At 38.4% G+C, this 12,063-nt stretch overlaps 1 protein-coding gene across 6 annotated transcripts in view; it reads left to right on the top strand.

The window, feature by feature from the left end:
* Positions 1-12,063, top strand: part of Mpp7 (membrane palmitoylated protein 7) — a 150,190-nt gene that overhangs the window by 77,435 nt on the left and 60,692 nt on the right. For all 6 annotated transcript variants that reach the window (XM_010614777.2, XM_033765652.1, XM_033765654.1 and 3 more), the window contains one exon: positions 9,763-9,894. In XM_010614777.2, the coding sequence (XP_010613079.1) occupies positions 9,763-9,894 (132 nt within the window). The remainder of the gene's footprint in view (positions 1-9,762; positions 9,895-12,063) is intronic.

Genomic DNA, 12,063 nt, shown 5'->3' with positions numbered 1-12,063 from the left:
TGTTGCTGTTGGTACCTGGCACCATTTTTTTTTATTAGCATCTTATCATCATCTGTAAAGAGAACATTCTAGAGTAATATCATTAAAAATAGCTCTGATAAAGCATGGTCACTACTACATATCATAAAGCAGGTACAAGATATTTTACATTCACAGAGGTATGATACAGTACCGTCCTACATCAGTAATACTAGAATCAGTTTTGGTTTGAACTTTGCTTTGTCTGCAAATAAGATTGCTACACCTGCTTTTTTCTGGGCTCCTGTCACATGGAGAATTATTTTCCATCCTTTCACTTTCAGTCTGTTGGCTGCTTTTTGCACTAGGTGTGTTTCTTGTATACAACATATTGTTGGATTTTGCTTCTTATTCATTTTGCCAGTCTGTTTCTCTTGATTGGTGAGTTGAGGCCATTGACATTGCTGGTTATAACTGATATGTACTGACTTATTATTGACATGTTATTGGACTTTTGTTGACTCTTTTTTACTTTTTCACCTTCTCCTTTTAGTTTCTTGCCTTGCCTATTTGATTTGCTCTGTTGGGCCTCATGGTGTTGTTGCCTTCATTGTCTTTTTCTAGGATCTTGTTTAGAATTGCTTGTAGTGCTGGTTTGGTATTCATGTAGTTTCTCAGGTGTTCTTTGTCGTGGAAGTATCTTATTTCCCCATCCATTTTGAAAGAGAGTTTTGCAGTATACATCTGTCTAGGTGGGAGGTTGTTCTCTTTTAGTACTTGAAATATCTCATTCCAGGCTCTCCTTGCCCTAAGGGTTTGTGGTGAAAAGTCTGCTGTGATTATGATGGTCTTTCCTTTGCATGTGATTTGTTTCTTTTCTCTTACCGCTTGTAGTATTTTGTTCTTCTGTTGGGTTTCTGGGATCTTGATTATTATATGTCTAGGTGTAGATTTTTTTTTTATTGTAGCTAGTTGGGGTCCTATTGCCTCAGTTATGTCAATGTCAAATTCTTCCCCTCTGTTTGGGAAGTTTTCTGTCATTAATTCTGTGAACAGCTTTTTTAAGTCTTGTATTTTCGCCTGCTACTTCATGGATTCCTATCAGTCTTATGTTATTCTTCTTTGCATCATGTAGGAGTTGTTGGATCGATTTCTCATGATGCCCTACTGTTTTTAAGAGACCTCTCTTTTCATGGTCACTGACTGCAATCTTATCTTCTATATCTGAGAGTCTATCTTAGCATTCTTTTATTCTGTTGCGTACACTTTCAATGGAGTGTTTAATCTCCTGGATATCTGTTTGAATCTGTTCTATGGATTCCATTTCTTTCCTATGTTGAGCGTTTATTGTTTCCATTTCTTTCTTATGCTGGGCCTTCATGGCTTCTATCGTGGTCCTGTGCTCATCTATTTTTTTGTCAGTTTCTGCTCTAGAGTCTTGAATCACGACTTCTATTTTGCTCAACTTTCAATGGAGTGTTTAATCTCCTGGATATCTGTTTGAATCTGTTCTATGGATTCCATTTCTTTCCTATGTTGAGCGTTTATTGTTTCCATTTCTTTCTTATGCTGGGCCTTCATGGCTTCTATCGTGGTCCTGTGCTCATCTATTTTTTTGTCAGTTTCTGCTCTAGAGTCTTGAATCACGACTTCTATTTTGCTCACCCCCTCTATGGTTATCTGAGAAATTATTTCTGTTTTGAATTTTTCTAGAGCCTGATTGATCTGTTCTGTTACTTCCTTTGCTTTGAGTTCAGGCTGTCCCCGTGGTTCACTATCGGCCTTTTCATCCTCATTTGTCCTACTGTTTGCCATTGGTGAACTGAAAGTCTGTCTTTGTGTCTTGCTTAAGTGTTTTCTCATTTTTATTTTTGTTGTCGGGCTGTCCTTGGTTTAATCTCTGGATTATCACCCAAATCTTCCTGATATAGTTGCGCCCTAGCTTCTGTGTCTCTAACGACCCACAGACATTCTCATCTTCATAACATCAGAGAAAACAGCTCATCAAATCAACCACAATCCTTTATCCCAACTGATACAATCAGCAGCACATTAAGATCAAGCACAACTTGGAAAATGACCACCTGTGGTAGTCACTAGTCTATCACCCTTAAACCATTTGAATTAAATTGAAATCAAGAAGCAGTCCAGAACATGTCTGCAGTGAACAAAATTTCAATATAGTGTTTTTACCATTTAATGGCTCAGACAGAGCGAGGACGCAAGACCCCGATCTCAGTTAGCTGATGGCTGAACCCCATGACGCAGACTGACCTCAGGCTGCAAGGCCCAGATTGAGTTCCCCAACCTTCTGAATGGTTGAACTCCACAACGTTCTGTTACAGGTTTCCCACGCCCTTTCTTTAAAGATGTTCAAAGTTGGGAACTCAGAAAAATACCCTTGATGACCACCTCTGCCTCTGCAGAGTGGGTCCAAAGACTGGCACAATCAGGAGGTCTGAGAGTGCGTGGGGTGGCGGGAGGATAAGGGGAGTTATGGGGGTTCAGGGGTGCCCATGGGGCTACCTTCCTGATGCTGGAGCGATGGCGGCTCCAGGTGGGAGAAGGCGTGGCTCTCCTTCCCGCGGTGGATTGGGGCCCAGGATTCCTTCCTGATGCTGGAGCGATTTATTGCTTTTATTTCAATTTTACCTTTTCTAAGCTGATTTGATAAAGATAAAACACCAGAAATATTATTTTTTGGTTTTTTGAGACAGGGTCTCACTATGTAGTTGAGACTGACCTGGAACTCACTATGTAGCCCATACTGGTCTTGAACTCACAGCGATCCTCCTGCCTCAGCCTCCCAAGTGCTGGGATTACAGGCGTGCGCCACCACACCTGGCTAGAAATATTATTTTTTAATAGTGCATGATTGTGTTTTTAGTTCAAACTATAGAGAAAATAGAAGTTCCTATCCTTATGTTTTAGTGAGGATGAGTATCTTTTGATATCCTTAGTGACTTTTTACTTCTGTGAATTGTGTGTTCATAAACAAGGGATGATCAACATAAACAGTGAATATTTACATTTAAAAAATTACTACAGTAAAAGACACATTGCTGTTAATTCTCTTCAAAATGCTCCCCATCACTTCAGTCACACTTATCTCATTGTTCTTGCGACTTTCAGAAATAGTTCTGGAACCAGGCGTAGTGGCTCATGGCCGTAGTTCCGATGCTTGGGAGGCTGAGGCAGGGGGATTGCTTCAAGTTCCAGGACTGATTGGGCTACATAGTGAGACCCTGTCTCCAACAAACAAAATGTAGTTCTTGAAATCCTCTTTCAGGAGTGTCTTTGTGAGATATGGCCAGAAAATACTGGCACTTACTAGCATCCAGCAGAAGGACTGGTGTCTGAAAACAGAATCGTGGGTCCTCGTCCACCGTATTCATGGAATCTGACACCTACAACTTCTGGCTCTTTCCCCAAATTAAAGTGACCATGAAGGGTATACGTTTTAAGTTGATTTGGGACATTGAGACAGCCACGAGAGTGCTCTGTCACAAAGGAGGACTCCCAGAAGGGCTTCAGAAAGGGGCACAAGCAGTGGGACGTGTGTGATTGGGTGAGGGGCTTAATGGGGCAGTGTGTCCTTTACTATGATGGTTCGTAAACATTTCAACATTCACTGTACTTTTCAGCCTCTCTGACAGCTCCCTACACATCATTATTAAATGTACGTTTTTACTCTTTGAATGGGATCATAGAATGTACTACTTAACAGATTTTTGTTTATTTTTAGCATCTTTGAAATTTTGAGGTCTTCTGTTTGAATCAACTTAACTTATCCTGTAGAAATGGGGCTTTCTGTCATTTAAGAAACACTGTTTTGAACATTTTTTGTATATTACATAATTTTGTAGTATGTTGGATCCAAATATGTTTTTTTTTTTGGTACTAGGGATTGAACTCAGGTCCTTGGGCTTGCGAGGCAGACAGTGGAACCACTGAGCTAAATCCCCAGCCCTCAAATAGGTTTTTATTATTGTTGGTTATTAATATATCCACATTTTAATTTTTTAATAGCTGTTGTTAGCTTGTACTTAAGATAGGTTCTTCCCATGTACAATAATATGTAAGGTCTGTTTTTCCATGTAGCTGTGATTACTATGAAATTCATCACAAAAGACCTGTTCAGTTAATGTTCTCTCTTTTTAGCATCACTAGTTGTCCACCTCCAGAGCTGGTTTGTTTAGGTTTTGCTTTTGGTATTTAAATGGACGATAGTTGCCAGTTTGATTCATGCTGATCATAGAATATGGTAGATATTTTTGTTTGCTAATTTGATCAATTTTTATAAATATACTATAGCTGCATGAAAATAGTATCTTTTACCTAAATGTGGTCCTGTTCAAGTCCATGTGCAAAGTTAAATATACAAAGTGACTCTTGAATAATGAAGATAGTCATTATCATGAATTATAAGTAACATTGTCTGTTACAGAGCAAGCTTTTGCCAAGCACCTTTATATGTCATCTCTATAATTAATATAAAATCACATTAAATAAGTTTTAACACTAATCCTGTTACATATTAAGAAAACTGAAGCTCAAAAGCATGTATGCAGAAATTAGACTAGCATTTAACGTGTGTGTGTGTGTATGCACACCATGGATTTTCTGTTATGTACACAAGTGTGTCTTTCTTACTGGCATCCAGGGGGATCCCATTTATGTGTCTCCAGCACACAGGGCTATACTTGCAGCATGTGGGGCTTCCAGGAAATTAAAGCCAATGTAAACTATTAAATATTTGGAATTTTTATTTCATTATAGCCTTTTTTATCTCCTATTATAATCCATTGTATTCCCTTGGCTTTAAACTTTTTATTCATGTTTTTTACTTAATTGTAGCATCAAATTGTGGTGCTGCTCATTTCACTCCCTAAGTAACCCCAAGGTTCTAAAGAATGCCAATGCTTTCCTCAAACAACCTGGCACCCTCAAGTCTAAAATGGTGAGGAAATGGTTTGTTATTCTGTAACAATAATTTTACTTGAGAACTGTCAAAAATTTTAAAGGTTATACCCAGTGTGAATTGATTAATTACAGTAAGGAACTATTCTTGTTAGCTCATAAAATATCTACAAAATGTAACCTTACTGTTCAGATCATAAAGTCCAGGAGAAACAATGAAATATGAAAGAAGGACCGAGTGATAAGAAGGAGAGGCAGTGATTGTCACACATTTGTGCAGGGCATCGGTGGACGTGGGCTGTTGATGGTGGGGTGCCGGTCTGCACAGAGTTTCTGTTTCTAGGGACAGCAGAGATAGTGGTTATAAATATGAACCAGTCCTTGACATCACATTGCTGCAGGACAGGCCAAATAACCTGTATGTCATCACACCAGGGCTCATTTTGATAAAACAGTAGAGTGACACTCTTGAAGATGGTATTGTAATTTAGGAAATCAGGGAAGATTTGGTGGATTTTCTTTAAAGGTAAGAAGACAAAGAGTTTTTGTAATTTTTCAGCTTCCCAAAACACTCACTTACCAGAAATTACTCATTGCTTGAGCATGCAGGATGGATGAGGCCTCATTAAAGCATGCTGAAGGGAAAGTTAAGCTTCCTTTGGAGGGATAAATCAGTTTTACTCATCCTTGTGAGCGGGACACTTAATTCTTTGGACCTGAAAGATACTTAGATCGCGGAGTTCACTCCAGGGGGTCCAAGTTAGTGAGAATTTGTGAGCCTGATGAGTTACAAAGCCTAGTGTTCAATTTCCTGCAGATTCTTCTGGGCAACAGGTAAACCCATCAGTTGTGATTGGTGGCTATGGCATATGGAAACACAATTTCCATAGAAGTTCTGCCTCTTGAAAGGAAAATCTGTATGTTAAAGAATAAAATCACCACAGTTAAAACAGAAAAATGGAATGCAAAGTAACTTAATTATCCAAATAAAAATGTTGCTGACAAACAATATTTGTAAAGCAAAGCTTTTAAAAAAGATGAACTTGAGGGCCAGGGATTTAGCTCAGTGGTTCTGCCACCTGCCTTGCAAGCTCAAGGACCTGAGTTCTATCCCCGGTACCAAAAAAATCCCAACCAACCAACCAACCAACCAAATAAACAAACAAACAAAGATGAACTTGAAATCTGTAAGACTTCATTTTGGAATCCAGAAATGGAAATGAGTCCGCAGCTAAGGAGTGGAGGGATACATCGGGTGTTCTTAGTGCTGTCTGTGTGTCATTGCAACTATAATAATGAATTTATTTTTAAAATTTTGCACTGGCTATTTTAATGCTTACTATATTTCAAGTCAATTATATAAATTTGAAGATAGTATACATTTTCAGTGTTCTTTGTTCCTCACTAGAGGCCCTATCTGTCATTTTCCTCCTGTCTAAAGACTTTCTGTAACATTTCCTCACTATAGACTGTACCATTTCTTACAGTGCAGGTCTGCTGGTGATTATTATTATTATTTTTAGCTTTTATATGTCTTTAAACGTCTTTATTTCACCAAAGACTTCATTGTTTAAAGATATTTTTGCTGGATATAGAACTCCAGGTCAACATGATATTGTATTCATGATATTTCAGTGTATTTTCTCTTTGTCTTTCATTTTGGATAGTTTAAGTTGCTTTGCCTATAAGTTTATTTTTTACTCAGTGTCTAAATCTACGTTAACTTTATTTTGTGTATTTTTTTTCCTATTTCATAGATTATAGATTTAATCTCTATAAGCTTGATTTGAATCTTTGTTATATATTTCATACCTCATATCCAGTCTTCTAGGTATTTTGGACATTTAGAGCATAGCTATAACTTTCAACTTCCTTGTCTATTATGTATCTGTGTAATTGCAGTATTTGTTTCTGTAGCTTTATTATTTTTATTCTTCATTATGAGTAGTATTTTCTGCTTTCTTTGCATACCTAGTAATTTTGGTTGACTACCAGTCATTTTGAATTTTCTCTTATTTGATTATGGGTATTTTTGTATTTCTATAGATAATATTGAATATTTTTCTGTTGTACAGTTAAGTTATTTGGAAGCAATTCAAACCTCTGTAGACTTGCATTTAAGCTTTTTTAGATGAGACCATAGTGGCATTTAGTTTTGGGCTTATTTTTCTCACATTGAGGCAGTCCTTATTTAGTAAGTCCTCTCAGTGCCTTGTCAGTGAATAGATTTTCCCTGCTCCCTGAGAAGATGAACTGTTCTAATATAATTAATCTATATATTAATCTAATAGGATGTGTTAATCTGTTTTCTGTTGCTATAACAAAATACTTTAAACTGGGTACTTTAAAAAAAGATCCATTAGCTCACAGTTTTGGAGGTTGAAAATCCAAGACTGTGTCTTGCCTTTTTGGCCTATGCTGAGGGCCCCTTTGGCAGCATCTCAGCATAGAAGAAAAGAGTAAGGATACTGGCCGTGTGCAAAAGAAGCTGAGGGCATGGGTGCCCTCAATTTCAAACAGCCCACTCTCTCGAGAACTAACTCCCTTCCGGGACCAGTATTAATCTGTTCCAGGGATGACGTGCCCGGTGATCGAATTGCTTCCCTCAAGGTTCTCTCTCTCCTAGGGCCCCTCCACTATCGTCACCACTTTGGGAAGCAGGCCTTCTGCTCAGGAGCCTGTGGGGACAAAACAGCATGAGTTTCTCAGCTTTGCAGCTTTTGACATTCTGGGGCTGGATGATAGTGCTTTTGAGGGAGGGCTTGTTCTGTATGCTGTCATATCTGGGAGACTCCTGCCTCTGTACACTAAGTGGCAGTAGAACCTCCAATAAAAAATGTCTCTACACCTTGCCAAATGGCCCCTGGGGAGTAAAATTGCAGTTAAGAACCACTTCTCTACTTCTTTCTGGTAATAGAGCGTTTTCATTGACAAGTAATTGTACATAGTCATGAGTACAGTGCAGTCCTTCAGTATATGTGCAGTGTATGGTGATTGAATCTGGATAATTAGCATGTCCAATGCTCAAATATTTGCCTTTTATTTCTCCAGTACTCAAAATCCTGTCTTCTAGTGATTTTGAAATACATGAGAGTATTGTTAATTACAGTCACTGTGTTGTGTTACAGACTACTGGTGTCTGACTATATTTTTGCACCCATTAAGCAACTCTTCTCTACTACCTTTGCCTCTTCTCATCCTTCCTGGCTGTTAGTTACCACGATTCTATTCTCTGCTTCGATGAAATCAATTCTGTATGTTCCAGGAGTCACTAAAAAGGGTTTTGAGTAGAAAATAGACATTTTTCTTCCATTTCAGTTGATGGAAATATTAAAATGTATCAGTCTAAAACCCCCCATATAAGTTGTAAGCATTTATCTCAGCAGAGGGCAAAGCACTGAGGTCAAGAAATGGAGGGACTTACTTTTTTTTTTTTGTACTGGGGATCAACTCTGGTCCTTGTGCTTGTGAGGCAGGTGTCGGAACCACTGAGCTAAATCCCCAGCCCACCTAATTTCCTTTTCTTTTTGGACTGGGGATTGAACTTTTGAGCTTGCAAGGCAGGCGGTAGAACCACTGAGCTAAATCCCTGGCCCTGGGTCTTACTTTTATATTGGATATTTTGCCCAGGTCGCAATGAAATGATTTAATTTGAGTGAAGAAGAAAGTGGTATAAGGTTGAGAGGGTTTGCAGGACTTTTCAGAGGATGATAAAGAGTTTGATGTCCTCCCCAGTCCTATGAGTAGCTTTAGAAGGGTTTGAATTTTAAAGTAATCACCTTTACTACCCTGTGAATCATGGATTTGAAAATGGGTCAAAGTGAATGCAGCAGAAACATCTAGAGGTCATTGTGATCTCCAGGTAGAAATGATGGCATCAGTGATCTAGACCTGGAAACGGCCAGCTTTTTAGGCAAAAAGTGACCAGTTCGAGCTCCTCAGAGTTGGCATAATAGCATGAAAGCATCCACAGACAATATGTAAATAAATATTATGTTCAATAAATATTATTTAATATTCCAATAAATATTCCAATAAACTCTAATAAAATTATTTACAGAAATAAGCAGCATTATTTGTCTATCTCTGATTTAGTAGAAAATGAATTTTAGATATATTTTAGGGTAGCTTTAATGGTGTATGGGTGGAATGTTAGAAATATAGGTGAGACAGGAGGTCTTACGATGGTTTCAGGGTTTCTTTTGGATAATGGTGCTGCTGTCAGGGAACAAAGTGGTGGAAAGTCTAAAACCCACTCATGTAAAATAGTAGTGACATGTAAGGTTCCCGTGTTTTTCCCATCTTTGATCCTTAAGAACAAGATGTCAGTGTTTTGAAGGGTTTACCTCTGTACAGTACCAGCAGTGACTAGAAATACTTTCCTTCTTCTCCATATACCTATTACACAAAAAATTAAAGCGAGAAAACAAAAGAAGCACATTGGTGGTGTGTTTTCTGCTGATAGCAAGAAATGATAAGAAGAAGGAAAAGCATAATAGTATTCTCAGGATTCTCCTAGCTCATCGACAATGTATCCATAGCCTCATCTTCTCTCTCCCTCAAAAGTAACCACCCCTCCACCATTGCCCCCAGCTGCCACCTTCCTAAGGATAAAGTGGGGCACGTGCAAGCCAGATGAGAGCCCCTCTGCCTCTTGTCATGCACCATGGCTTTAGACATGGAGGTCGCGCCTCGTACAGCCTCCTTCTCGAGCTCTGCACGTTCTGCTTTCTGTTTCCTGTTTGGAGGAGACTTCTTTGCAAGTCATTGCTTTCTTGTCATTGTAATGACAAAATTTTAACTTGGTTTTGATTTTCTTTATAGTCTTAGGTGTTGGAGGTTTCATATTTGCTTAATGTTTTCTCGACCCTTTGCATTTTATAGGCTCTGCTCTCTGTGCATGACACTGTGGCACAGAAGAATTATGATCCTGTGTTGCCTGCTATGCCTGATGATATCGATGATGAGGAAGACTCCGTAAAAATAATCCGCCTGGTCAAGAATAGAGAACCGCTGGTAAGTCCAGTCGACACTTGGGGTAAGGTATGAGTAGAGGTCATGATGGTGGCAAGTTGGATGGGCATATACTAACTCTTACTATTTTTAAAATGTGCTTCCTCTTGTCCTCAAGCTTTAAACAAAACATTTATGTCTGAAGAACATAGTTTTTAAAAATTAGAATGAAGCCAAATAGAATAGCAAGCATTCTGTTGATTTCTAGTAGCAATGATTTTGAAAACAATGCATTGTTGATATTTATTAAAAAATACAACACGCACCAAGAATGTGATATCCTCTTCCCCAGATCCTGTGAATGTGTGTCTTGTTCAGCAAGATGGACATTTTGTGATTGAGGCCTCGAAGTGTCCTGGATTAACCGGTGGGCCCACTGCAACCACAGTGCTCTTAGAGTAGTGGAAGAGGAAGGTGTAGGGCCAGGGGAGAGAGGGGCATGAGAGGATGGAGGAGGGTTGGGTGACAGATGTGACGATGGGTCGCAGAATGCAGGTGGCCTCTGGAAATCAGGAAGAGCGAGGGCTTGTTCTCTCCGGATCCTCCAGAAGGCACACAGCAAGGAGGCATCCCTTGAGTTTAGTCCTGAAAGACCCATTTGGCTTTCTGACCAAAGAGCTATAAAATAATGAACTCATATTAAACCTCTAATTTGTGCTCATTTGACAGGGCCAGTCCATAGTTTATGAAACTGTGTTCAAAAGAAAAAATAAGTAATTCACATAATCTACAGTTGACTTAAAATGTATCATGCCCAGTTCACTGTAATTAATGCATTTTTGTGTTCTTGAAGTAAGGAGCAGTTGATAGTACATGTAACGGTTGACAGCAGTATGTATATCGGGAGCTTTCCATATATTTAATCCTCATAGTTGGTATAGTTTCCTGATTTTCCAGTCTAGAAGACTTATATTCAAGGGAGTAAAGCAGCATAGTAGAATTAAGATGTAAACTTAACTCTTTACCCTCAGATTTTAGGTTTTTCTTTGTATTACACCATGTCTTTTGCACCCTTCCCTTTTGACAGTTTATCTTCTTGTCTTCAGGGCACCTTAGATGCACCGATAAATGAATTGAATTTTTATACCCATAAAAACATACAGATACTTAGCATATTTTTAAAGACACTCATTCTTGGACTCCTTGTATTCCTGGTTCAGATTCTTTACTTTCATGTTGTAAAATACACACTTTTGATCCGTAGCTAGAACTCTGTAGTGGTGCCCTAAATATCTCTTGACTTTTACTGTGGTCACATGCTTAGTAAACATATATGCCACCCGCATTGGGTGGAGAGAATTCTTTGCAGATCCTGTACATATATCAGTAAGTAATTTTCTGTTCTGTTATTTTGACAGATTAAACTTCTTAGGGGGGTAATTGAAAGCCTATCCCAATTGATGAGTTCAGTAATTCATTAGTAATAATTGCATTGATCAAGCTTAGTTTTCCTAGTGTTTGTTGGTTTGGTGAGCTGACATTTACAGTCATCAGCAACATTTGTCTTATTATTATTTCCTTTGTCTTTGGATCTGCTGTTTCTTCTTTTAAATATGAGAAATCCAGTGAGCAGCATAAAATTTGTCATAGTTTCTAATGGAATATATTACACCCCTTTGCTAAAAAGCATGTAATAGTAGAAACAAACTTTAATGAACGAGAGGTGGTAAATTCTTCCTCTGTTACTCGTTTCTTACGGTTTATGTAGTGCCGTGCATTTGAGATGAGACTGTGAGCTAGGATAATGTGTGCTAGTTGGATTTGACGTGACCAAGCTGCTCTTGAATGGAAAGTACAAGCAGAGAAAGAAGTCCAAAAGTAGCACAGCAGGTTTTTATTTGGGAGATTAGAAATACTGGCTTTCAGTTAGGAGGAAATGCAGGGGATAAAAGTGAAGAATTTCCTTAGAAGATCATGTCCAGTAATAAGTTGTTTAAAAAGAGAATATTTCTCGAGTATAAAAGTGGTTGCCAGATTTGTAATATTTGTGTATTCAGGAGATCATTTAAGCATTTCTCAAATATTTCAGTTTCTTCTTAGTGTAGCATGGTATAATGTAGCAACTTTGAACTCTACTTAATTAGTAACATTTTTCCTTTCTGTTTACTCTCAAATGAGACATTGAAAGTGTTAGGTCTGTGTATTTCAGTTTATCTTTAATTGCCATTCTGC

Source organism: Fukomys damarensis, unplaced genomic scaffold (assembly GCF_012274545.1).
Source record: "Fukomys damarensis isolate Sample0158 unplaced genomic scaffold, DMR_v1.0_HiC HiC_scaffold_19, whole genome shotgun sequence".
Taxonomy (NCBI): domain Eukaryota; kingdom Metazoa; phylum Chordata; class Mammalia; order Rodentia; family Bathyergidae; genus Fukomys; species Fukomys damarensis.
This window is presented reverse-complemented; position numbering and strand designations above follow the sequence as displayed.